Here is a 25786-nt window from a genome sequence, read left to right as displayed (position 1 = left end):
ACAGCTTTATTAAAATATTCTTCTGGCTACCTTTACAATATAATTAGAATTTGATTTCTTATCAGTTAGCATCTTAGTTGAGTGAGGTCATCGTACACACAACACCGCAGCCTATCGTGTAAAGCAAAACAAGGTGGCAAATATCAGAAACCATTCTAATTTACCTTCGAGCCTGAAGCCTAGCCAGGGTGACCCCACCTCTCTACGATGCTTGCTAACATTTGGGAGAGACCTTGTCTCATGCTCTAAGGTTCAGTGAATCGATGCCTGGCATTCATTTTGAATAATGAGCTTTCTATTTTCCTCCTTAATTTAAGTATCGGTTAATAATTAATCTGCCATGTTAGTGTGTGTGCCAGCCTCTTAACTCTTTTCCATGACTGCTTCCTGTGGTTGGAGTGTAGATGGCAGATAACAATATATTGTGTGGCCAGAAGTATGGGCAGAACACAGGAGAAAGGTCCTGAGTCCCCTGGCAGACGTCCTTTGCTGTAGACACCTCCTCGGCCTCCGTCTGCCCACCACGCAGTTGCAGTTTTTGTTTGGGTCTTTGGTGCACACATAAAGAATGTCGAGTACATAGATTATATGGAAAACAGGGAACAGAGCCAATACCAATTAAAGGCCTAATTCCCAGACAACTGGCCTCGGGCCCTGTTAATGACCCTCGACACACAGGGACATGAAGCTATTGACTGTGGGATTTGTATTTGTGTAACAAAGTGTCTGACCTATAAGTATTCGGTATATGTTTGTAAAATGGAGGAATAAATGGGAATAACTATTAGCTTGCTTATGGATAAAAAGCAATTAGAGCTAAATCCTTCCAATTAGGATTACTGCGTATCCGTAGCTTCGGAATTAACCAACCACAAGAAATGCCCGTGAGACTCCTAATAAGGTAGAACTCGATATTTTAATTGGAAAATGATACAGAAATAAAAACTTCACAAAATAGAATGCTCACACATATATTCTTCAGGGTGGCTTATGTGTGTGTGTGTTTTTAAGATAACTTCTCTCAGCATCCTAAGGAGAGCCTGTCTCAGGAGATGCAATTGCTAATCTGAGGTGTAAGAATCAGACAGAGATGCTTACCAAGATAACAGAGGAAGTGAACAGGGAAATATCCTTCTGACTTCACTAAAAATAAAGTCACCCTGGTGCATGCAATAAACACACACGTATAACATGTGATCGTAGAATGATACATAAACATATTCGTTTTATAAAACAGAAGATGGGTAGAAGGAAAATATGAAAAAACATAAAAAATGTATTATAAGAGAATACAGTTATTGGTAATAGGCCACTAAAATCTAATCTTAAGATACCTGAAGAAAATATTTGATTAATGGAGCAAGGCTGACAATCAACACAATAATATGCCAGGTGGTGGTGGCTCATCCCTTTAATCCCAGCACTCAGGAGGCAGAGGCAGACAGATCACTGTGAGTTCGAGGCCAGCCTAATCTACAAAGTTAGTCCAGGACAGCCAAGGCTACACAGAGAAACCGTGTCTCAAAAAACAAAACAAAAACACGATAATATAACAGGTGAGAAAGAAAAATGGAAAAAAATGCATCTTGTTGAATCAAGTGAATTCAACATTTACCATAGATTCTAATAAAACTTTAAATTTCAAGCTCAAATTTACAACCTCTCCAAACTTCAAAAGTATGAGAGACATGGGGAAAGTAGCTGGGCCTGGTGTCACATTTACTTCCATTTAATTCCAGCATTTGAGAGACCAAAGAACCGAGAATCGAAGGCCACCCTGACACCTGAATATAGCAAGGCCCTGCCTCAAACAGAGAAAACCAAAACGTCCGGTTATGGGAGAATAAGTAAGTAGCAAACCAAATTTCAGAGCTTCCACCATCAATGCCAGTGTAGAACCATATCCAATTCTTACCCAAAAGTGGGAAAAAAAAAACAACAAAAAACAAAAACAAAACAGCAATTAAAGGCTGAGGCATGCCAGTTTCCTACAGCTCTGACTTTAAGATGTCTGTCATCAGATACCAGTGACTCAAGAACTGCGGACCATGCAGCATGCATCATTGCAATCCCCACAGCCTTATTTTAGTGCTATGTTCCAGCAGGCCTCCTGGAGGCAGGGTATTGGCTGATGCCAAAACTGGGTTACTAACAAGAAACAGCCCAGATGCTGCGGGGGCCCCTTCAGTCCAGCCCAACAGAGCCTGGAGGCCTCTCCTACGGGACTGAATGCCACAGACTAGGGACAGGAGAGCAAAAGGAAACAACTGTGACCAGCACCTGTGGGGGCCTATCCAGGGCTCAGTGGCTGACTCTCTAGCCTGAATCTGGTCTTTGGAATCTGTGGATGGATGCCAATTCCTAACCCGCTCTTTTGTTCTGTCTTTTCTATGTTTTGTTTACTGTTCACACACATATGCACACAGCCTTCAGGAAGATGCAGGCTCCAAGGAGCTTGTGACTGTGGTGACAGGCGCCCACGGGGTCAGTGTGCAGATGCAGATCAAAGGACACAAAATATCAGTTAAAAGAAAGAACGAGTTCAAGACGCCTATTTGCAACACGGTGAGTGTATATTATATTGTAATTCTTATAATGTAATTGAATATATTATATTCTTGAAAGAGTCTGAAGTTGCTCTTGCCACACACATGAAAATATATAGCTATGTGAAATACTGAGTGTTGATTATGTTTCATGCAGTAAAAACATTAATATTTTATTTAGCCTTTAATTATGTTGCTGAATGTAAATGACTCAATGTCTTTAAAACTGTAAAGCTATAAACTTATCAGAAGAACTTAAGCCAGGCTATTGAAATGTTTTGAATTTCTGTGAGTTGAAGTTTCCAGACACTCCCACAGTAATTTCACAGTGCCCTAGGAACCTTGTTGTGTTTTTTTGTTTTGTTTTGTTTTGTTTTTTTGTTTTGTTTTATCAAAGACAAACTGTGATTGTGAGATGAAAAACATATTCTATGGGAGTATATTCTGTTAAAATTACTCAGGGAAGGAGCTACAAAAGAGACATATTTCAGTGGATTATCCCAAATATTTCTGTTAAGTATTTATCCTTGAGTTGGCTAATGAGTACACAGATGGAAATGGCAGGAAATTGGAGGTGGCTTTGAGGAATAAAAAAGCGGTCTTGGAGATGAGGAATCCAGGCTTTGGGCCATCATGTTAACACTGAAAATGGAAGGGCTGGGAGCTTCTCTAGTGAGGAGTCCTCTGGAGTCAGGAGGAGGAACTTCTCGCCTCGGTAAGGACTGTTGTGTTGTACAAAGTTAGGGAACTAGAAAGAGCATAAGGACCAAGGGACAGACAGACTTGAACTCATTTGTTAGGGAGGTTTATTGAGCGACCACAAACTGCATGTGTTAAACACTGGACACTTAGCTCTGGAGGCTGGAAGTCAGAAGGGAAGCCTCTGTGTGACTGGCTCTTCTGAGAGAACTGAGGGAAGGATCAGGCCCGGCCTCTCTCCTTGGCCATCCTTGAAGGCACCAGGGATGGGTGTTCAGCACGACACCCCTGAGACCAGAGGGACAAAGGGCAGGGCAAGGAAAGAGGATGAGGGAGAAGGAAGAAGGGAACAAGGAAAAATGGGAAGGGATATTTGTCCTGGAGGACAAAGGACTGCCTCTGCATAGAGAGGAGGCAGGCACGGCCCACAGGCAAATGGCAGTTTATAAAGGTAAAAAGGGAAACCCCTGTGTTAGAATGAGGTGTTTAATTTTAACTAGGCATGTTAATTAGGTGAGCTGAGGGGAACTTTTAATTGTTGGACCTTAATATTTTGATAGCTAGGGCCTCAGGAGGAAGTGGCCAAATAAGTGAATAGACTTTGGTGGCTAACTTTAGGAATGTAATCTAAGGGTTTTTAACAAGGAAGAGGAATTAAGGAAGGACCAGGCCTCCCAGAGCCATGTCTATCGTGCTCAGGGAATTTACAGCCCCTTCCGTCTGTAGTGTTCCGCCCTTTCCCTACCTTCACGCAGTCTTCTTTCTGTACATATGTGTGTATACGTATTAGAATGAGTTTATTTCCACTTGTTTATTTCTATCAAGGCAACTGCAGTCACCTTCTGAGAGCCTGGGATTAAATGTGTCAAAATAGCACTTCCGAAAGTAGCATTATCATGATGCAATGTTTGCATAACTATGCCTTTCCAAATACCTAATATACCTCAAGAACTTAGTATTTCATCTCATTCCATTGCTTTAATGTCTAAGGAAAAGCTCTTCTCCATAACAGAGACCTAAGACTTGTTATTGTGACCAGGCCAAGCATGGTATTCTGCACAATAGCACTCTTGACCTCCTTCCAGTGTCTGTGGTAGACAAGCCACTGGAGTAGACACAGAAAGCATTTCTAATGAAGTAGGAGAACCAGATTTTTAAAGCTTTCCAACCACAAACATCTTGATGGCAAATAAGTGCCGACACTATGATTTGAAGCACTACACCCAAGAGCTTAAAAAATTAAAAGCTCCAAAGTCAACAGTCACTCTTCTTTCTTCTTCCTGTCCCTTTATTCCTTGAAATCACTGGGGTCTGGGCTGTGCCCCTATCCACTGCCGGGATTACAAACTGTGGTAGTGCTGGAGTAATGTGGTAGGCACTCCTGTCTCAGACACAAAACTAGATACCAAAATCTCAGTAATCAAGATCAATTTTGTTTTAATGGAATCTTTGCCATGAATATTAATGCAGTAAGAGCTAAGAAGGTGATTTGATAAGTAGGCGCATTTGTAAGCAAGCACAAAGACATGAGTTCGAATCTCCAGACCTATATAAAAAGCTGAGAGTAGCCACACATGTGTGTGCAACCGCAGCACTCTAAAGGACTAGGCAGCAAAGACAGGAGGGTTGAAGAGGATTGCTAGTTGCCAGCCTGGCTTCAGGTTCAGTTAGAGACCCTGTCTCAAATCAATAACATTAAGAACAGGAATAAAACCTCCAATATCCTTCTCTTACCTTCATGATGACAAATGATTAGTGTGATAAATTGCTTTTGTTCATTATTTTAACCCAGCAGCAGAAAGCAAATTAGTACAATACTCTCCATTTCTTACCAAACCTGTGCAGTATCTAAGGCTCATACCTTGGCCACCATTTTTAATCATTGAGTTTCACGTCTATACCACGTTCTTGGATAATTCATAAGAATCTCAATATTTCAAATGCTCACTGTTCATTGGCAACTGATTCTATATTGCCCACTCCTGACTCCCTACATTTGTACTTCCTGTTTACAAACAAATCCGATGGCCCACTTGATATTGTCATGGAGATACTTGATAAAAAGTTTTTAATTATGATACAACGAACATTCACACATTTTCATCTAAGCCTGTTTCCTCCCTAGTCTACCCCTCCGCCCACCCCCGTTCTTAGTAAATAGCTTTGCTACCCACTCAGTTGCTCAGTCAAGTGCATGCTCACTTCCTCTCTATGCCCCAGTCTCCATAGTCCACCTACAGGTACACGGTCTCCAAATGACATCACAGATCCAATCACTCCTCACCATTTCCAACAGCCTTATCCTTCCAATTCACATAAACCCGAGAACTGAAGTTCTCAGTAACTGTGAAAGTTACCTCTGAGTATGTCTCCTGCCCCTCAAGTGAAATCCACGCATGTGCCAGTTTTCAGTGTCTGCCTGGAGGGGAGAATCAAATCATGACATCGCTCTGTCAATCTTCCAATTTAGACTATCAATCCAATCTCTTCTCCTAGCATGATTGTTTGCTCAACCCTTGCCTCCTCCTGACCTATCTCTGTCCCTATGCATAAGTTCCTATTCAAACACACACACACATGTGCACACACACACACATGTACATGCGTGTGCGTGCACACACACACACACACAGTATGCATGCACACAGGAGAGGGGCAGAAGGAAACATTTCTTTTTCAGGAGCATCATGTTTGTTGTTCCCTTGGACACCCCAAGCTCATCTCCACTTCAGGGTTTTGTTTAGCCACAGTTTCTTTGGCCTAGAATGTGCTTTTTCTTCTCGTTTGCCTGATTTAGGCTAAGGAGAATTTTATCTCCTCAAGGCTTCCTCAGTCAGACTCTGCCCACACTGTTTACTTTGTCTCCTCTTCAGAGGGCTCAACTAAAATTATCATATTCATTTATTTGTTCACTGGCTCCTTCCACTATCTGAAGCAGGGGGCCTTGTGTCTGTGGCTCACAGTGGTATTTCTTGAACCTGGAACATGGTCTGCCCATAATCCCACTCAAATGTATGCACCAGATGAACAATTACCCAACTATTTATCAGTTAGATTACCTGATAAAGCCTGACACCTGGAAGTCATATCTGGGACTTGACAGCTGGCTGCAGCTTCTACCCAGATATTTCTTCTGAGAGCCTGTGCTCTCCCTGGCAATCTGCCTCCAGGGAACAGGATGTGAGACCACGTCTTTCAGGATCACAAAGTTTTTCTTCTTGTCTTAGGAGAAACTATCAAAATTTTCCTATCCTGTGACAGATCTATATCCATTAGTTCCTATTCAAAGAGCACAAACACACAGACTCATATGCCTACATACACACACACACACACACACACACACACACACACACAGAGTCACATACACACACACGTTCACTCACACATACATGCATTCACACACACAGTGTCATACACATACACACTGTCACATGCACACACATTGACACACATATATACACTGACACACACACAGTCATACACACACAGTCACACACATATACACACTGACACATGCACATATATACACATTCACAAACAGAGTCACATACACACACACATTCAAACACACAGTCACATACACATTCACACACACATACATTCACACATACACATATACTGACATGTGCACATACACACAGCCTCACATATACACACATTCACACACAGGGTCACATGCACACATACATGCTCACACACATACACATAGTCACATACACACATTCACACATGTGTACAAACACACACACACACAAGGAGCGGGATTCAGATTTGCAGTCAGTTGCAGTTCACTGACAGTTAAAATTTAGTTTTTCCTTTGTGTAGTATCTGCTTCTGACTTGGAGGTAATAACATCGACAAACATTTACCTGACTTCTTCAGTCAGTGCTATAACTCATCTTATCCTTGACTATATCTTAGAGCAAGAAATATAAATTAATGGCTCCATAGTTCATCTTGCCAAGTGAGCAAAGGTCATCAGAATATTTGTTAAGAGTTGACAAAACTTAACAAAAAAATGTGGATCCTTAATGTAGGTTCATTGTAAGTAAACTCACTTATTCTCAGAAGCAGCATAATGTAGAGATTTACTGCTGTGTGTCAAATGTCCAGTGAGCAAGGCTTTTGCTACATGGCTAGATGCACAGTTTAAAGAATTTTATGTTTGTCATTCCATCAAATCACATTCTCCCACAAAACTATAATCCTGCTTATTTCCTGTCTGTAAGGAATCAAAGAGATTTTGTGAACTTTGGATCAAATTAATTAAAAGTCCATAAATATTTGGAAAAAATTTTTTTGGTTGATTGGTTTTTCGAGACAGGGTTTCTCTGTGTAGCCTTGGCTGTCCTGGACTCATTTTGTAGACCAGGCTGGCCTCGAACTCACAGCAATCTGCCTGGCTCTGCCTCCCGAGTGCTGGGATTAAAGGTGTGAGCCACCACGCCCAGCTGAAAATTTAAAAAGTGGTTCTTAATATATTCACTTCATTCATGTTCTTATGATGAGCTTTTTTTTTTTTTTTTTTTTTTTTTTTTGGCTACTTAGTATTGATATAGGAAATAAATTTATAGTTTAGCAGCATTAGCCTATCAGTTTATTTTCTCACAAAGAAATAAATCAAGAACAGGGAAAGACTCCCTGGGTGACTCTTCAGATCTTCATGAGAATACAGTGAGAGGATCTTGTGATCGGGACTGCAGTTAGCCCAGGCTTTCCCTTCCACGTCCTGCATGATCATTGGTAGCTAGCAGCTAGGTACTCAGTGCTAACTGTCAAGCAAAGGCAGCCCTGCAATCACTCCAGTTTAGAGCTTCCAGACTTCTTATGGTAGCGTGGGTACCCCAGAAAATATCAGAAGGCAAACTGCTTTTGCATGGGACACTCACACGAGCAGTTTCCTAGTCACTCAGACTTGAGGCGAGGGGGTGTAGACCCCCCCTCCAGTGTGAAATCAAGTTTAAGCGTCCAAAGGCTGACCAGTTCAGTTGCAGTGATTTTTGGAAAGCCTAATCCACTACAGGATTTACGATCATTTATGGTCTTAATTTGCATATCAAAGATACTGCCAACACTGCAGATAGTGTCCTTAGATGCAAATTATTTCTACTTGTCTTGCTTCTTTTTGGTTGCTGTGATAAAATGCTCTGAAAAAAGCTACTTAAGGTAGAAAAAAAAGGCTTATTTGGCTCACAGTTCCAGGTTACAATCCATCACGGTGAGCAAGTCGCCTTGCCTGAAGCAGCTGGCCACATCGCATGCACTCACAGTAAGCAAGAGAGCAATGCCTGTGTGCGCATGCTGGCGCTCAGCTCCTTTTATCCACTCTTATAAAATCTTTGCCCTGTCACCACCCACAGTGGGCAGGTTTTCACTGAGGACACAGAAAGAATGCAGACAGACACATGGGCCAGGTGCCACGTGAATAGCTCCTAGTCCGGCTCCTGATGAGAGTCTTTGTTCCTGGCTTCACGGTATTTCTTTTTCCTCTCGGCTTTCTTTCCTCCTAAGTCCCCATCAAGTTTCCAACATTCAGTGCTTTTCTGTCCCAGCCATTAAACAGTTCAAATCGCCTATGAAGCACACAGTCAGGTTTTTCATAGCAAGGCTCCTACTACTCTCAGTTCCGATTTCTGTCTTAGTTTCTTGGATGTTGCTGTGATAAAATGGCCTTGGCACAAGTGACTTAAGGGAGAAATGGTTTATTCTAGTACGAAGGTGATAGTCCCTCATGGCAGAGAATTCACATCTATGGGAACTTGGCACACCTTGTCAGATTATATTCATGGTCAGAAAGGAGCAAGCGAGGTATACGTGCTAGTGCTCAGCTTTCCCTCTCTTCTCATATACAGTCAAGATCCTCTGCCTAGGGAATGCAGTCACCGACAGTGGGCAGGTTTTCCCATCCATAATCCACACGCACACATATTTATAAATCCATCTCCAAGTAATTTGATTACACATGTGCACACATACACACACACACACACACACACCTACAACCACAAAAAATGAGAAAACCCTCACCACCACCACCACCATAATCACTATTATCTTACAACTAATATGAATAAAAACAGCTTCAAACAGATTAATCCCTGTTTTTATTCTACTGCTCTTGAACTGAACAACAATTATTTTGATTTACTTTTCCTTCATGGGTTCTGCTAAAGGGTAAAAACTAAATACTATTCTCATGAGATTTGTGTTAGACTCAGAAGGAAGCAGTCAGAAGTTATCTCTACCTTAATATCTATTTAAGGGAGTAGCTCGTGTAACTTCATTTGGAATAATCAAGAAATGAGCAATAAAAGGGTTTTAATTAGTCAATTATTTCAGGCAGGGAAGGGGAAACCAAACAAGTAAGTAGGAGTAAGCTCTGCATGCTGACCTGCTGTGAGCACTCTCTGCACTCACATCTGCCTCTCTCTTGGATAGCTGGATTTCTCCAATCGGTACATCCCGTGTCTGTACATCCCTTCCCAAACACATGCAGGTAATTTGGAGAAGAGCTTAAGTTTGAGATCAGTATTCAGACGTTGCTAGGCCTGTCCTCTTTCTACAATGTCAGTTATATTAAAATATTAATGTAGCTACATACTTTTCCTTGATGGAGCCATCGTCTGAATGCTTTCTCAAAATCGTATTTTCTTGATGACACATATTTCCTAAAGAGTTTGTCTCTAAGAGGCCTTTCAGCTGCTGGGTAAGTGTGGAGCCTGCACAAGTGACACAGAGTAAGTTCCCTGGGATGCACTCATCTGCTTCAGACTGACTTTAATGTCATCCACCGATTCCAGGAAATCCGGTGTGCTGCTGCAAAGTAGACGGGGAGGAGCATTTCATTTCACATCTAAGTTCATTTAGGCATGCCTCAGAATTCAAATCCTAACAAGATAAAAGGAAAAGGCAAACCCAGCAAGGGCCGTGTCAGGTTGTCCTTGGATGGAGACCTCCATCACAGAGGAAAACCTTTTTACAGTCTGTTCAAGCTATTCTGAGTTCCCTGTAAGTGAACATAGTGGTCCATGAGAAGTAAAGCTTTGTCGCCCACTTTACATGCTCACTGTTTATTTATGTATGGTTTCTGAGACAGGCCTCATCTGTTCCAGATTGGTCACAAACTCACTGTGCGGCAAAGGCTAATGGACTCCTGGCCCTCCTATCTCTTCCTTCTCTGTGCTGGGATTACAGGCATGCACAGTTGTACCAGGATATCTACCATTTTCTCGTTTAAAAAGACACGTTTATATTCTACTTTCATCAATTTTTAGATACATAAGATATCACTTTTATTATAGTCACAATACTGTGATCACTAGGAAATAGAATTAGACATCATTCTTGATTAAATAAAACAGTTCATCCTGTATTGTAAATATACTGGGTTTGCAATTTGGAGCTAGCACTAAAAAACACGTCTAGACTTCTTCCATGGTTTTTGCTAAAGTTTTTTGTTTAAGCCAAACGTGTTCAAATGCAAGAACCCCAGCTATCGCTGCTCAGTAAGTCACATACGCAGCCCGATAAGGTGGCCATAACACGTATCCCATGTAAGACCCTTGACCAGACCTCAGGATCGCAGAGTGAGAGGCGCGTATGGTTGCTACATTCAAAGGCTTTCCCCATCCGGGGGAAAACACGTAAGAAAAGTGGCATTATAGTGTGGAGTAGTAAATATTATATCACTGGCATACGTTGTGTCCCTCGGGGATCTCAAAATAAAACTGCGTCATCTTTGGCCGTGTAGATGGGATCATTTTTGAGGTGGGTACTAGAAGCGCAGAATAGGTGAATTTAGATCTGCTGGGTGGAGGCGACCATTTTGGAAGCCAGTAACGGAGCATTGGGGTATCGAGCTGTAAAGAACATGAAAAATGAAATGCCCTGAATATAAGAAAGTGAACTCAAGAGAAGCACATCATTTATAGTTTATGAATTAGAGTCAAGAGCCCAAACTTTTCTGAAACATATGAGATGCTGAGGATGAATTTTATTCAGAAAGTGATATACATTTTTAAAATGTCCCTCCAAGAGGCTTAGGGCATATGGCTCAGTGGTAGAGTGCTTAATTAACATACATGAGGTTTTAATGCCCGATATAGGGAAAAAAAAGTCACCCCCAACAGCAATGTGTGTCTCGGGTTAAAATTGGAAGAGGCAGGTGGGTGTGGTGGCGCATGCCTTTAATCCCAGCACTTGGGGGGAGGGGGCAGAGGCAGGCAAATCTCTGTGAGTGTGAGGCCAGCCTGATCTACAAAGTGAGTCCAGGGCAACCAAGGCTACACAAAGAAACCCTGTGTCAAAAAAAAAAGAAGAGAAGAAGAAGAAAGAAGAGAGAAAGAAGAAGAAGAAGAAGAAGAAGAAGAAGAAGAAGGAAAAGAAGAAGAAGAAAAGAGAAGAAAGAAGAAGAAGAAGAAGAAGAAAAAAAAAGAGGCACAGTCAATGTGGAGCAACACACATGAATATATGTGAGGGGTGGTAAGTGTGTGAACATACAATAGAGTAACACATGTGAACCTGTATATGAAAAGTCATAAGTGTAAGCATGACTACTGAAGATAAGTAAAGAGACAGATTCAAAAGTAACACATGATAGTACCTGAGACTGAGTAGATACTGGCAGCGTAAGAATGATCTAGAATATCTCAGAGCCCTCAGCAATTACATGGATATCATTATTCACCAAATTTAAGTGACGGATTCATTGAATGGTAGCCATAAGCACAGTTCATCTGACATGCAGAGTTTATTGGTGTGTGTGTGTGTGTGTGTGTGTGTGTGGTGTTTATGTGTGTGAAGCTGACATGTGAGTGTGTGAAATACACCCATGCAGAGACCAGAGTGAGATATCAGTTGTCTTCCTCTATTAGGACAGGGTTTCTCTCTAGGGCTAAGCTGCCTACCCAGAGTGCTCTTGTCTCTTGTCTCTATCCTGTAATGCTGGTAATATCAACGTCCTGTAGCTCCTCTGTCCTATGGATGTCTGGGGTTATTAACATCCTGTAGCTCCTCTGTCCTGTGGATGTCTGGGGTTATTAACGTCCTGTAGCTCCTGTCCTGTGGATGTCTATTCTTTCCATTAAAGTACAATCTGAAAGCCCTAGATTATATCCCCGTTTTCCTGGAAAGAGACAGTACAATCAATACCTACTTCTCAATGAAGTAGTTGTTACAGTGAACGGAGAGAATGATTCTATACCACATCAAGCAAGTAACTGGCAAATATCTACCTAATTATAAATCCATTCCTACCCAACGCATGCAACCGAATTTACAATGTAAACCATTTTAAAGCTATTTAAAAGGCATTTCAGAATCCTAAAGACTATTGGGAATAGGAAACACCAATTGTTGGTGCTGTGGTTGTTTGAAAACGTCACTTCCTTCAAATGCTCTTCTACTAAACTGTATACTAAATAACGTCTTACTATGCCAAGTTCTAAGAAGAATGTTGGCAGTGAAGGTAAGCAAAATCAGAATGATTTACTGCATCAGCGGCTATAATTAACATAAGAAAGACAGACTGGCAGACAGGAACGAAGGAGGGAGGGGGTAGGGAGGGAGGAGAGAGGGAGGAATGGAAGGAAGGAAGGAATAAGAAAAAGGAAAACATTAAAAAACTAACCATGAAAAGCTTACACCTCTCATTGGTAAGTTTCTCAGCTGGCATCCTTTCTATGTTCTTTTCCCTAGCATGTGTTAATTAGCATTAATAATATAGATAAGAAACTATCAGCAATTTAAAAGTCACACATTGATAATTCCAACACTCAATACATTCCATCCAGGGAAAAGTGAAGAATGCAATTGAGAAAAAACGAGTGTAGGATGGGAAGCCATTGACTACAGTATATTTAGAAGAAATTGTTCTGGTTGTTTATTATGCCAAAAAGAGGTGCTTATAATACCACTTCTTCATTTTGTGACACAAAATATGTTTTTACATTTTGTAGAAAAATCATTGAGTTATCTTCAAATTCTTCATTTAAGAATCTAAGGGAATATCTATACATTACAAGATTTTTCTACATCTTATTGTTAACTATGAATAACACTTGTATGCTGATAATGACAGTTAAATATATGACAAGTCTCTTTAAATGAACACCAAAGGGTAACACCAACCACCCAAAATATAATGCATGGGAGACATCTATAATCATGCTGATTTTTACATTGTTTTTACATATACTTCAATGTCTGTATATGGTTTGAACGTGTGGCACGAACTTCTTCAGCTTTGATCTCAACCCCAACTCACTAAATTGAGAATGGTGGCAAATATATTCTAGAGAAAGGATGGGAAATTTGATTACTATATACTCTCACATATATGTATGTGCGTGTCTCTGTGTGTGTGCGTGTCTCTGTGTGTGTATCATATAGCTTAGTGAAGATGTTACTCTTCTATTGAGGCTAACGTTTTAACTACTTTTAAAATACAAAGATAAAGAATAAGCAAAAAGGCCTGTCTCTATAAACATACAGACAGAAAGGCATGCACGTGTGTTCACAAACATATATCTATTTCCAACTAGGTCTTTCCAGACTCAACTTTAAAAAAAAGAAGAAGAAAAAAAAAAGAATCCTAGAACAATATATTACAAGTTGATAGTATTTTCTATAAAACTCATCTTTCCTATAAAACGCTTGGTTCTGATGAGAACGTCCATCATCAAAAACTAAATGCCCCATGGGGTACGCAAGATGCTAACAAAATCTTCATCATCTGCTATCCCCACGCTCAGGCCTTCATAGTAATCTTCAAACTCGCCGTATGAAACTTCATCAGACTTGCTGCAGGTGTCTTTTAATGTCTCTAAAAAAGACGATTTGATTTCCTCCTCTGTTGAATGCCCTGCGGAAAGAAGACTAACAGTGAAATATTTTCCATAAAAGTTCAGCAAAATGACAGATGATGATAAAGGGTTACTTATTCATCTTATGAAATAATTTCAGTAATTTAAAATTGCGTGCCAAACTTCCCTCCAATTTATTTAGGCATTAACCAGAATTAATTTGTCTCACATCTGCCTCTTGATCACTATTCCTCTCTTTCCCTCATACATTGATTTATTCTCAAGCTTTTAGGACAGAACATAGAAAAAATTAATAGTAAAAGGGTTCAAGGAGAAAAAGCTACAGAAAGTGGTCAAATAATATCCAAAATAAAATAGACAAAAGTATGTATTAACAAAGTAAAAAATGGCAGTGGATCATCTATGACCTTTAAAATGAACTTTTAAAATATTTTTAAGTCAGGGCACTGGAAAGATGGTTCAGCAATCAAGAGTATTTTCTGCTCTTCCAGCAGACCCGACCCCAGCATCCACATTTCGTGGCTCACAGCGGCCTGTAACTCCAACTCCTGGGGAAGAAATGGCTCTCAAGCTATTGACGCAAACAAAATTTATTTCCTTCCTTTCAGCTGATGCTTTGGTGTAATTTAAAGAAGGTGCTTTTATTAATGAGCATGGAAAAATCAAAAGCATTTGACATGTGATAGTTACCTGTAATCACACGTGGGTGCTTCTTCGCACAGTAACACTTTCTTATGTCTATAACAGACACCATACCAGTTTTGTTGAAATCCAATTTCATGAAGGCCTAAAGAAAGACAGTGTTTCTTTCTGTGAAATCATTGGACATGAGAAGCTTTTTTGCAGTCAATTATTTACAAACTATAACTAAGACATTTTGAAGGAGCTAAACAGGTGCTTGAAAAAGCCTCATATACACAGGAGGAAAGAGAATAAGACAAACACTAGGAAACCCTCATTCAAGCGTTTCATGTGTTCACTGTCTGGCATCCTGACCTGCACAAAGGGATCAGTCCCCACTGCCCTGCCTTGGATTTCCTGGGAACTGAAGAGTCAGTTCAAAGCCCTTGGTTACTTTTAGCCCCAGGATTCGTGACATTGGCAAATGAACAAAATGAAGAGCTGGGAAGTTGTTTTCAGGTTGTATTGTTGTTGTTTTGTTGTTATTTTGTGGTTGTGGTTGTTGTTTTAGATCAAAAAGTGAAACTGCAAACTCTGTATCACTAGCATCAATGAACAGATGAAATGCTTATGTCTTAAAATGTAACACTGCGTTTTCGATTCCTTATTGGCTCCATTACTGTTCTCCCAACTCAATGCAACTTGCATATCAGAAATACTAAGCAAGGAAGATACACAGACTCACCAGCCTATCCAAAGAGTGTGTGGAGCCTCTGCTTGCCAGCAATCAAAACCAGAAGCATCTTTGTTTATTCACAATATTTAACTCACAGCAATATTGACCTGCTCTGGATTCAACTGTGCCCCAATTATTCTGCTGAATGCTAATACGTGGTGTCCCAGGATAGGACTGTATGTGGAGGTGGGCTCCTTAAGGAAGTAACTAAGGTAAAGCAGTCGTCAGGGTAGGCCCCAGTCCTGGGTGACTAGTATTGTTTTTAAAAGGACAACACAATGCACAAAGGTTTAGCCACAGGCTAACAGGGAAAGAGCCACCTGCACAACACAGAGAGAGGCCTCAGAGGAAACCATATATGCCCACCCTTCTTGGACCTCTATTCTTTAAATTATTTTTAAAAATGATAGGTCAGTCTGTCAATTTAACTCTTTTCCCACTTCTTTGTTTCTTTCCTTCCTTCATTCCTTCCTTTCTTATATTCTTTTGTCTTATTTTATTTGTCACTTTGGTCTTTTATTCTAAGTGTCAAGATTTGTGCACTAGACAATAATTCAACTGCTACTCCGATACTCAAACTCACCATCATGGCACGTAAAGAACAATTAAGTGCAAAGCTATAGATGGGTGGTAAGTTTGCTTTACGTAAAGTTTTTAATGTATCTCTTGGTCAGTAATGGTAAAGAGCTGTAATTTTTTTTTCCACCTGAAACTTACACCAGTTATAATTACTTATCCTGCTCTACACAGAATAGCTCTTATAAATATGAGATACATATGCATATTGTATTAAATACATACGCAAAAGAAAAACTATATCACTCAAAATTATACTCTAAGCATGTCTACGAGAACTGAATTAATCTCTATTATTATTTTTTAAAATTAGGGATCTGTGTGTACGTGGTGTGTGTGTATGTATGTGTAACGTACATGCGTGTGTGTGAGTGTGTGCAGCACAAACATTCAAGATGTCAGTCCTCACATCCCACCTTGTTTGAGACAGGGTCCCTTTGTTCTTAGCTAATGCATATTCGGGCTGATGAACTGTGATGTGCAGAGAGGCCATTATCTGTGCCCCTCACCCTGCCATAAGAGCACTGGAATTACAGGCATGTGTTACCAAGTCTGGGTTTACACGGGAACTGAGAGTTGGAACTCAGGTTCTTTTTTTTTTTTTTTTTTTTTAATATTTATTTATTTATTACATATACAGTGCTTTGCCTGCAGGCCAGAAGAGGGCACCAGATCTCATTACAGATGGTTGTGAGCCACCATGTGGTTGCTGGGAACTGAACTCAGGACCTTTGGAAAAGCAGACAGTGCTCTTATCCTCTGAGCCATCTCTCCAGCCCGGAACTCAGGTTCTTACACTTATGTGAGAACCATTTTACCCAGTGATTCATCTCTCCAGCCCCAGGACTCTAACTCCAACTTAATATAACCTTTGTTGTCTTCGTTTTAGCAATGAGCATGCATATCATAAGAAGCATGGAAAGACTTTCAGTCATCGTCTTAAAGAAATGCATGTTGAGAACTGACACTGGATGTGATGCTAAGAATGAAGTAATCACATGCCATCTTCCCACTAGCTCTGTGGGACAGCAAATGAAGCTGAGGATTCCACACAACGATATAGTTAGATATCTAGTAATTTACAAAAGCTAAATATTTATAAAGATACTTCAATTTGGAGTTTTGTTTTCTTTAATGCAATCTTTTCTAAAATATATGCCAGATATGTATAGAGGGAGGCAGATAGGAGAGAGAGAGAGAGAGAGAGAGAGAGAGAGAGAGAGAGAGAGAGAGAGAGAGAGAGACTGATTTTGTTTTATTCTGGGTAGATTTGTACAAACCTATAGTAAATAAGCTTACTTACTTTAAGTCTTACCAAGCCCAGTGTGCATTACAGCTAAAATGATATAAAATGGTTTAATTAACAACCCATTAAAGGTGCTAAACAAAGAATCTAGCAGTCCAGTAAAAGTAATAGTTTGAGATCAGTTAACAGTTACCTTGCGAACAAATGATTTTCTGTATTCATTCATTTCACCAAAAATGGCACGTTTGAATTCTCCATAGTCAACCTTGTTCTCGCCATGGCTGCTGCCTTGCAGAATTAGCCAGGAAGACTCAAAGTCCTAGAAATTCCCACAGGAATTGCCATTACATCTTTAAACTATGTGAGTCACAGTGTCAGAGTCCTATTCTGTTGCCCTGGACAAGGTGAGCTACTTAGTAAGAAAATTCAGAAAAGTGCAGATAAACCGAGTAAAACAATAGTGCAAGGAATTCTGGAGTGAGTGCTTAAATGAAATTCAGGGCCTGTTATGAAGGAGAAATAAATCACAGTATATCTTTTAAAGGTTATTTGTTTTTTGTTTTTTGAGGGGAAAAAATACAGAGGATTGAACCGAGTTCCTCTGCGTTCCAGGTGACATTCAACCACTGATCTACATTTTCCTAACCGATTAATAATAAATAGTATATGTTGGGAGCATAACATGATATCTCAATACACATACATGTTGCAAAAATATCAAGCCAGACTAAAACCATCTCTATCATCTCTAACATTTAATACTTTGTAGTAATAATATTTGAAATCAGTCTTAGCTGTTTTTGAACACACAGTATGTTATTCCTGGCTATATTCACCAAGCTGTGCAATATATAAAAAGCCATCCTCGTAACCAAATGAAAATGTATGTCATCTCATCAATCTACTCCTTTCTTTCTATACATTGCAGCTCAATGCCTTTTTATATAAAGTAATAATCAGTGTTGTGGACTCAGTTTTGAACATTTTTCTGCTTGTAATTGTATTCTAACTGTGACAATTTGAACGTCTGGTCAGGTTTTGAAATGCTACTAACGCTGAGACTGCTAACGAGGTTTCTTCTGATCTTGGGAGCATAGACGTTCTGGATACTTACAACCTATTGGCAAATTTACACTAAATGGTGTAACTCTAACTAGCCACCTTCTGTCGGCGTATTCACTGCCGTTTCCGTGTGCTTCTTTGACTAAGGTGTTATTTAATACACTCTGCTGTTCAATGTTCTTGATAACAAAAGAAATCATAGCTTTTCTTTATTGACATTCAGATAGGTATGCTTTTAATGCTTCTATCAAGATGTTACCTTTAAATGAGAGCGTAAGTACCCATCGTGGCAAATAAGTACTCAAAGTTTATTCTTTTCTATTTCCTAGCTTTTTCAAGTAAAACTAATTTTAAAAACTAAGATTCAAATTACCCTGCCTCTCCTCAGCAGCCAGTGATCTATACTGTATCTGCACATCAAAATGTCTCATACATTACAAAGGATATGTGTGTGTGTGTGTGTGTGTGTGTGTGTGTGTGTGTGTGTAGTTGAGTTAAAAGTGGACCTAAGTTTAACTTTTACAAATCATGGATATAATGGGCAGGAGACAAGTGTGTTCACTTAAAAAATACCAGACTTAAAAGAACTTCTGAAGGCACTGGATAAGTATTTTCAAGAATTAAGTAATGCAATGTATGTGGCAAAAAAAAATTCATATGACTGTGTCTACATATGGTTCAGAACAGAAACTAACTTGGTTGAGAATTTTAACTTTATTGATAGTATTTCTCTATAAACTTGGCTTTTTGTGGAGCATATCACCGTTTATTTAAAATCAGACGGAATGACTATGTCTTTTCACAAACATGTTCTACTTCCACAATAAGACCCAGGTTGGTGATTCTGATATTTTATTCTCATGTCTCCTTGCATGTACTTATGCTTGCATGGGCATATATATTACATGGGTGATATAAAGAGAAGCAAAACACATTAATTGAAATATATGAGATGTCTAGACATGTATATCAAAGGTAGAATACTTACTTTGCATGTATGAGACCCTGGGACCAATTCCAAGCACCATAAAAAATAATTAATAAACTAAGTTTATGATAAAATACATGAGAAAGGATGAAGCTTACGTCCTTGTGTTATCTTTCTAAGTAATTATGATAATTTGAATGAGAATAGTCCCCATAGATATATATTTCAGTGCTTGGTCCCAATTGGTGGAGCTGTTTGGGAAGGATTAGGAAATGTAGCCTTGTTGGACAAGGGATGTCGCTCGAGTTGGGCTCTGAGGTTTCAAAAGGCCATGACATTCGCAATTAGCTCTCACACTCTGCTTTATGGTTGTTGTGTCAACGTATAGGATCTCTGTTTTTGGGTGACATTCCTGCATGCCTGCTGTCATACTCCATACCATGGTGGCCCTGGTCTCTAACCCCCTGGGGAACTAAGACCCTCTTGTTTCAATGCTTTTGTTTATAAATTGCTTTTCATGAAGTTTTGTCACAGCACTAGAAAAGTAACTAAAACAGAAGTCTTAGATAATTAGTCCTATTGGTTAGTTACAAACATTCTGTAAACAAATGCACAGCACTGAAAAAATACAATACTATCCCACACTTCATGGTGTAGATTATCTGAACACTAGCCCTCTATCTGTTGTGGGCTATTTGTTTGTTTAACAATATATAGCATGGCATTCGAATTTTCTGTTGTGTTGTCTTTTGTTCATCTATGAAAGAGAGATGTGAAGGTGGATGGCCTCTGGTCTGTTCTCACTAGACAGGCCACAAGCTTAAATGCCATCATCACAACACAGCAAAGGAGAATTATGTCCCAACCATGAAATGCGATGTCACATCGACACAGAATTTTACAGCTGATAAAGCAAATTCCCATGCAATTTTTTGATTTGAGCGCCCATGCCATCGCAAATATAGCAATCATGTCAGAATTGCTTGCGCAGAACCTATCAATAAGAAAAGTCAAAGCATGTGTATATGATCACACAGCTAAGTGGTTACACTATTACGTGGACCCAAATTTTAGAAACATATTTATATCATATGACAAGACTTTTTTTTTTTTTTCAGCAAAAGAGAAAAGTGCAAAAGAACGCTGTACACGATGCACGTGATCCAAGTCACTGGTGCGTGTTTACAGCGCAAGCAAAGCTTCGGAGTATAGTATACAAGGCTTTCATGTACCAGGCTTAGCCCCACCCCCGCCCCTTCTGTCTACTTTCTCAAGCTATGTGCTACTGGTTCCATGTTTGCTGTGCCAGTTTCAGTTCAAGGAGCTAAGGAAAGAGGAGGAAACAGAGCCACCCTGGTCCCCATCCGGATAGGACTTGCCATTTTACTCGCAGACAGAGGCAAAGTGCCATGACGAAAATAAACTCCAAGTTGATATAGAAAGGGTCAGAGATCAGATGGCAGAGCTCCTCCTGTAAAGAAAACTGTGGCATAGACGGGGGGGGGGGGGGGGGCGGGGGGGGGGCGGGGGGGGGGGGGGGATGGTGAAGCGTCTAGAACATACAGATCTAGTGTGGGATCCTTCACATCAGAGTAGGGGATGTACAGAAATTGAGTCCCTGCGGCTTTGGGAAGAGCCACAGTACGTGCCTGCCACATGTTTCTCCTTTCCACAAAATGACTGTTGTCTGGCCATGCCCCCACCCACACTACCCCACCCCCTGTCTTCATGGACCATCAAGTGTGTGATACTGTTCCTCTCTACCCTTGCCCAGTTCTTCCTCATCATTCAAAGCCCAACCTGAATGCATTCTCCTCAGGGAAGCTGGTCATGGTCCTCCCTCTCCTCCTGACGCTTGGCTTGCCACTGGCTTCCACCACACGTTTCCAACGCACTCTTCATTTGATGCATGTATTAATTCAGTGACTTTCTTCCATTTTAAAGATTATGAGAGTGGTAAGTGTGTCATCTCAGAGTTTAGTGCATGCCTGGATATTAGACACTTCATGGATACATGATAAAGGAATAAATGGCAATTTTTTAAAAAAAAAAATCAATGGGACCTGTTCCCTGGTGGCTTTAATGCTGATTGCAGGGCATTAAAAAATAAAATTTCATTAGAAAAGTGAGCAAGGCCATGCGAGAATACACCCACAACAGAAAATGGCATGTGATACGTACCTGTTCAGACACTTCTAAGTGAAAGGTTCTCAGAACTTGCTGAAAATCTGCCTTTTCTAAAAGCCCGTTCCCTTCCTTGTCCAATTGTTGAAAATATTTTCCCAATCCAGTCAAAACACGAACACCTCTCTTGTGTAGCTGTTCTCTTAGTTTATCTGTTTAATAAAAAGAGACATGGGGGCTAATTGCCTCGGTGCGCGAAGCATCAAACTGCAGTTGTTTCTCTTTTGAGAAAATAAGTTTATAATCATGGAAATAAGAGACGTGAGAAGTCAATGAAAACACATATTCAACTGGCAAAGACTTGGAGAGTGGAGTCAATGTCAGCCACAGCCGTGTCTTCCTTATATGTCAGGGCTATAGCGCCGCTGTGTGGTGAAAGCGCTACATTGCACATACAGGGAAATAATGTTCCTCTGGATGTTACAAATAAAATCTTACTGTCTCTTGTCTAGACCTCCCGTCTAACTACCCCATCTTCACTCTCTTTCTTATTTCTTTACTTTCACTAACTGCATTACAAAATGGATGCCAGGCAAATCATACACACAAACAGAAAAATACATCAGTTCAACATGTTTTACATAGTTTAAATTCTTAGCGGTTGCATCCTCTGGCTCCTAAATGCTCCATGTTGCACAAGTATCTCATTTAATGTTGTCTGCATCATATTACAATGAATGTGTTAGAAAGAGAATATAAATACTGGCTTCAGTGGTGACAAGATCATGTTGGCTATGACAGAACAGGAAGAAAAAAGATCTATTGACAAGGGCAGCACCAGTCTCATCTCACCATCAAGTCAGCTTCTCTTAATGCAAATGTCTTATTCTAAATTGTATCTCAGGGTTCGTCAAAAATCTAGAAGTATATATTGACTTCTGCAATGAAATGTCTTATACCTTTCTCCTTTCTAGACTAAGAAACCTCTTCTAGACTAAGGAATTGTTTGTTACAGCTGATAGACTGCACTGGTTATAGATGAAATTTGTAAAAAATGTTTTAGTATTCTAAGGCTACCTATATCTCCTTTGTTCCCTCTGGCTTCCCAGGGGAAGTTAAAGGGACATTACCCTCAATGAGAGGTAAAGAAAGAATGGCGAAGGAGCTCCACAAAGGTGCATGTCTACTGAACAGCAGGATCTGGTCAAAGACATCACAACACAGTCAATAGGACGTGAACTGGAGACATATCAGCCAGGCAGTAAGCCAGGAGTCCCTTCAGGACGACTTCTGAGGCAGAAAACAAGTATATGGTGGTTCATGCCCGTAATCCTAGACTCTGGAGATGTAGGTTAGAGGATTGCCCTGAGTTCCAGGCCAGTGATTCACCTGAGCTACAGTGTGAGCCTTCATGTGAATATATGTGTGTCTGTGTGTGTGTGTGTGTGTGTGTGTGTGTGTGTGTGTGTGTGTAGTGTGTGAATATATTGAGAGCTGTAGATATGATATACAGATATATAGCTATCATGGCCCATAGAGATGGGTCAGTGGGGAAAGGTACCTGCCACCAACCCTGATGACCTGAGTTTGAGTTGCAGGAAAAACCTGACTCCTGCAAGTCCTCATCTTACTTCACCCATGTGCTATATCACACGTCCACACACACAAACACACATACACACACAAACACACACATACAAATAAATTAATAGACTTTACATTTTTTAAATTCAATTTCATATTCTATTTAGCTTATAATTAAACCCACATTATCTAATATTAAATATCTAAGGTTTCTAAAATTACTGTTAAAATCCACACATTTCTACTTAGTACCATTAAAACAGAAAAATCTTGAAAATAGTCTTAAAAGTTATTTTATTATTCATGTATATATTTGTGTCTTGAGATTTATTTTATCAATTATTTATATATATATATATTTTCTGCATGTATGTGGGGGTAAATGATTATGGATGCTCATAGAGGCCAAAAGAGGGCACCAGATGCCCTGGAGGTGGAGACACAGAGGGTTGTGAGCTAATGTGATGTGGGTGTTGTGAACCAAACTCGAGTCTGCTGAAGTAGCAGTAAGCTTTTTTACGGGCTTAGTTATCTCTTAAACCCCCTAAAACATTATATATAATATGTGCGTGTTCTTTAAAAGTTTACAAACAAAAGTCTATACAACTCGGAAATATCAAAATACTGTTTTAAGTGATGACAAGAAAAATAGTTGAAAACTACGAATAGAATTTGAGAGAATAGATTAACACAGCCTACATACCCTGAATGGCCTGCAGCACCACCTGATCTTGGGCCTCCTGACTGGCTGCATCTTCTTCCTCATGTCCCACAGAGGCAGTTCTGTAAGTGAGAATGGATACCCTAAGCTGTGCTTCCCCACTCCGGACTCAAAGATGCTCTCACCAGCTGTGGAAGAGTCCATGCTAGAGCAATTTCCACCTCTGCATATGCTTTTGATGCCATGGAAAATTAAGTCCAGAGCTATAAAAGAGCCACAATCTTTGAAGTATTAATTATTGTAACTGCTTTAATGCTTTTAAATACTTAGCTATAACTGTTAAACTTAAAAGCAGCTTTAGCTTGCAAAGTATAAGCTGTAAAAATACTTCTAAAGACCTGAAAATGCACTAATAAATAAGTATTCTCACAGCTAGACTGTAGACTACGTTCCCTAATGCACATACATCAATTATTACCATTTTAGTAACATTTAGTGTTGAGAAACATCCAACAAGAAGAATGTGTATTTCTGTTATTTAAAAAAGTCTTAATATAATATTTATTCATAGCATTTTTTCACCACATAGTCAACCAATAAATAGCATGGCGATAGGAACCAAGGCTTTTTGTGTTATAAATGACATCAGACCAACAGCGTAGTAAACAGTTATATACTGGACTGATAAACTATCTGTTAAGGCCCCAATTTAATATCATTTAATAAAAATAAAAGGAAAAAATAATAAATTATCTCTATTATAAAATAGAACAATTTTTAATTGACAAAACTGTTCCAAAATATGAAGTGAGCTTGATTATAGTACAGAACATAACGTAGATAGATATATGCAGCTATTGCTTATAAAATATAAACCTTCTAAAGTGTGAAACACTTTGTGCTAGAAACTCTTTTTGAGAAACAAACTATAGTGCCATCACTGATTTTCAAAACGACATATGCATTTGACTTACTTCAGAGAATCCAAAGTTATTTGATCAATATTTGTAATTCGAAGTCTAAGTAATGTATTTTCTTTTATGCTCTTTGGAAGGCTCGGATGATCACAGGTCAAAAATGTCAAAGTGGCACCCTGAGGAAACGAACAGGCAAATGTTCTAACACGGGAAGGCATGCAGAAATAAAATGCAACTCGTTCTGCTTGAAGACACTTAGCTTGAGACATTCTAGTAGCGACCAAATTGTAGTATAGTTGAGGAATATTTAGGACTACATGCAGCTTATTCTATTTAAAAAATGAACTAAGTCCCCCCCCTCAAAAAACTAATACAGTATACTCCTATATGTGGCCAGGCGGTGGTGGCGCACACCTTTAATCCCTGCACTTGGGAGTTGGAGGCAGGTGGACCTCTATGAGTTCGACGCCAGCCTGGACAACAGAGCTGGTTCCAGGACAGCCAGAGCTATTACACAGAGAAACCCTGTCTCGGGAGAAAAAGAAAAACAATAGTCCATTGGATAAAAGAGAGTTCACATACCAGGTAAGAGCCACAGAAATTATAGCACGAGCTCCACCAAACGTGTGCAATCCCTGCGTGTGGTCAGCAGGACACAATGCAAATCGCCTGGTAAAGGAGTCTCAGTGTGGCACTGTCCAGTGAGCATGACACGGGGTTGGGGTGGGCTGCTGTTTTTATAACATTGAGATGGGAAGACACATGCCCTGTGGGTGGTATGAGTCCCTGGACAGGGCATCCTGGGATGTCTAACCATGGAGAAAGCAAGCTGAGCCCCAGTGTGTATACATTATTACTTCATTGCTCTCTGCTCTTGGCTGTGGATGTGACGTAGCAGGTCGCTTCAGGTTCCTGACCCCTTGACTTCCCTGTGATGATGACTGTCCCTGGAGTTGTGCACCAGATAAACCTTCCCCCCCCCCCCGCTTTTTATCACAGCAACAGAACAAAATAACAACAATAATAATAGTAATAATAGCGAGCTCATGTAGACTGGGAAAATATGGTAGACTGATGAGTCTTTCATGTGGCTTGTTGATGGAAGATCGTGAGACTACAAAACCAAATTTTAACATGGTTCGAGCACCAACGTTTCGATGACAAAATTCTTACCAAATTCTTAATACAAACCAGAGAATTACTATTCTAATTTCAGAATTGCTCACATACATGTGACCAATGTATAGAGAAATGCAAGCT

General features: G+C 39.9%; 1 protein-coding gene across 1 annotated transcript in view; it reads right to left on the bottom strand.

Annotated features, from left to right (window-relative positions):
- Positions 1-13845: 13845 nt before the first annotated feature.
- Caps2 (calcyphosine 2) overlaps positions 13846-25786 on the bottom strand; it is a 37791-nt gene continuing 25850 nt past the window's right edge. The window contains exons 10-15 of the mRNA XM_051139708.1: positions 24584-24702; positions 23652-23731; positions 21422-21576; positions 17444-17569; positions 14762-14858; positions 13846-14109 (exon numbers count right to left, since the gene is read on the bottom strand). Coding sequence (XP_050995665.1) covers positions 13934-14109; positions 14762-14858; positions 17444-17569; positions 21422-21576; positions 23652-23731; positions 24584-24702 — 753 coding nt within the window. The 3' untranslated portion in view covers positions 13846-13933. The remainder of the gene's footprint in view (positions 14110-14761; positions 14859-17443; positions 17570-21421; positions 21577-23651; positions 23732-24583; positions 24703-25786) is intronic.

Source organism: Acomys russatus, chromosome 31 (assembly GCF_903995435.1).
Source record: "Acomys russatus chromosome 31, mAcoRus1.1, whole genome shotgun sequence".
Taxonomy (NCBI): Eukaryota; Metazoa; Chordata; class Mammalia; order Rodentia; family Muridae; genus Acomys; species Acomys russatus.
This window is presented reverse-complemented; position numbering and strand designations above follow the sequence as displayed.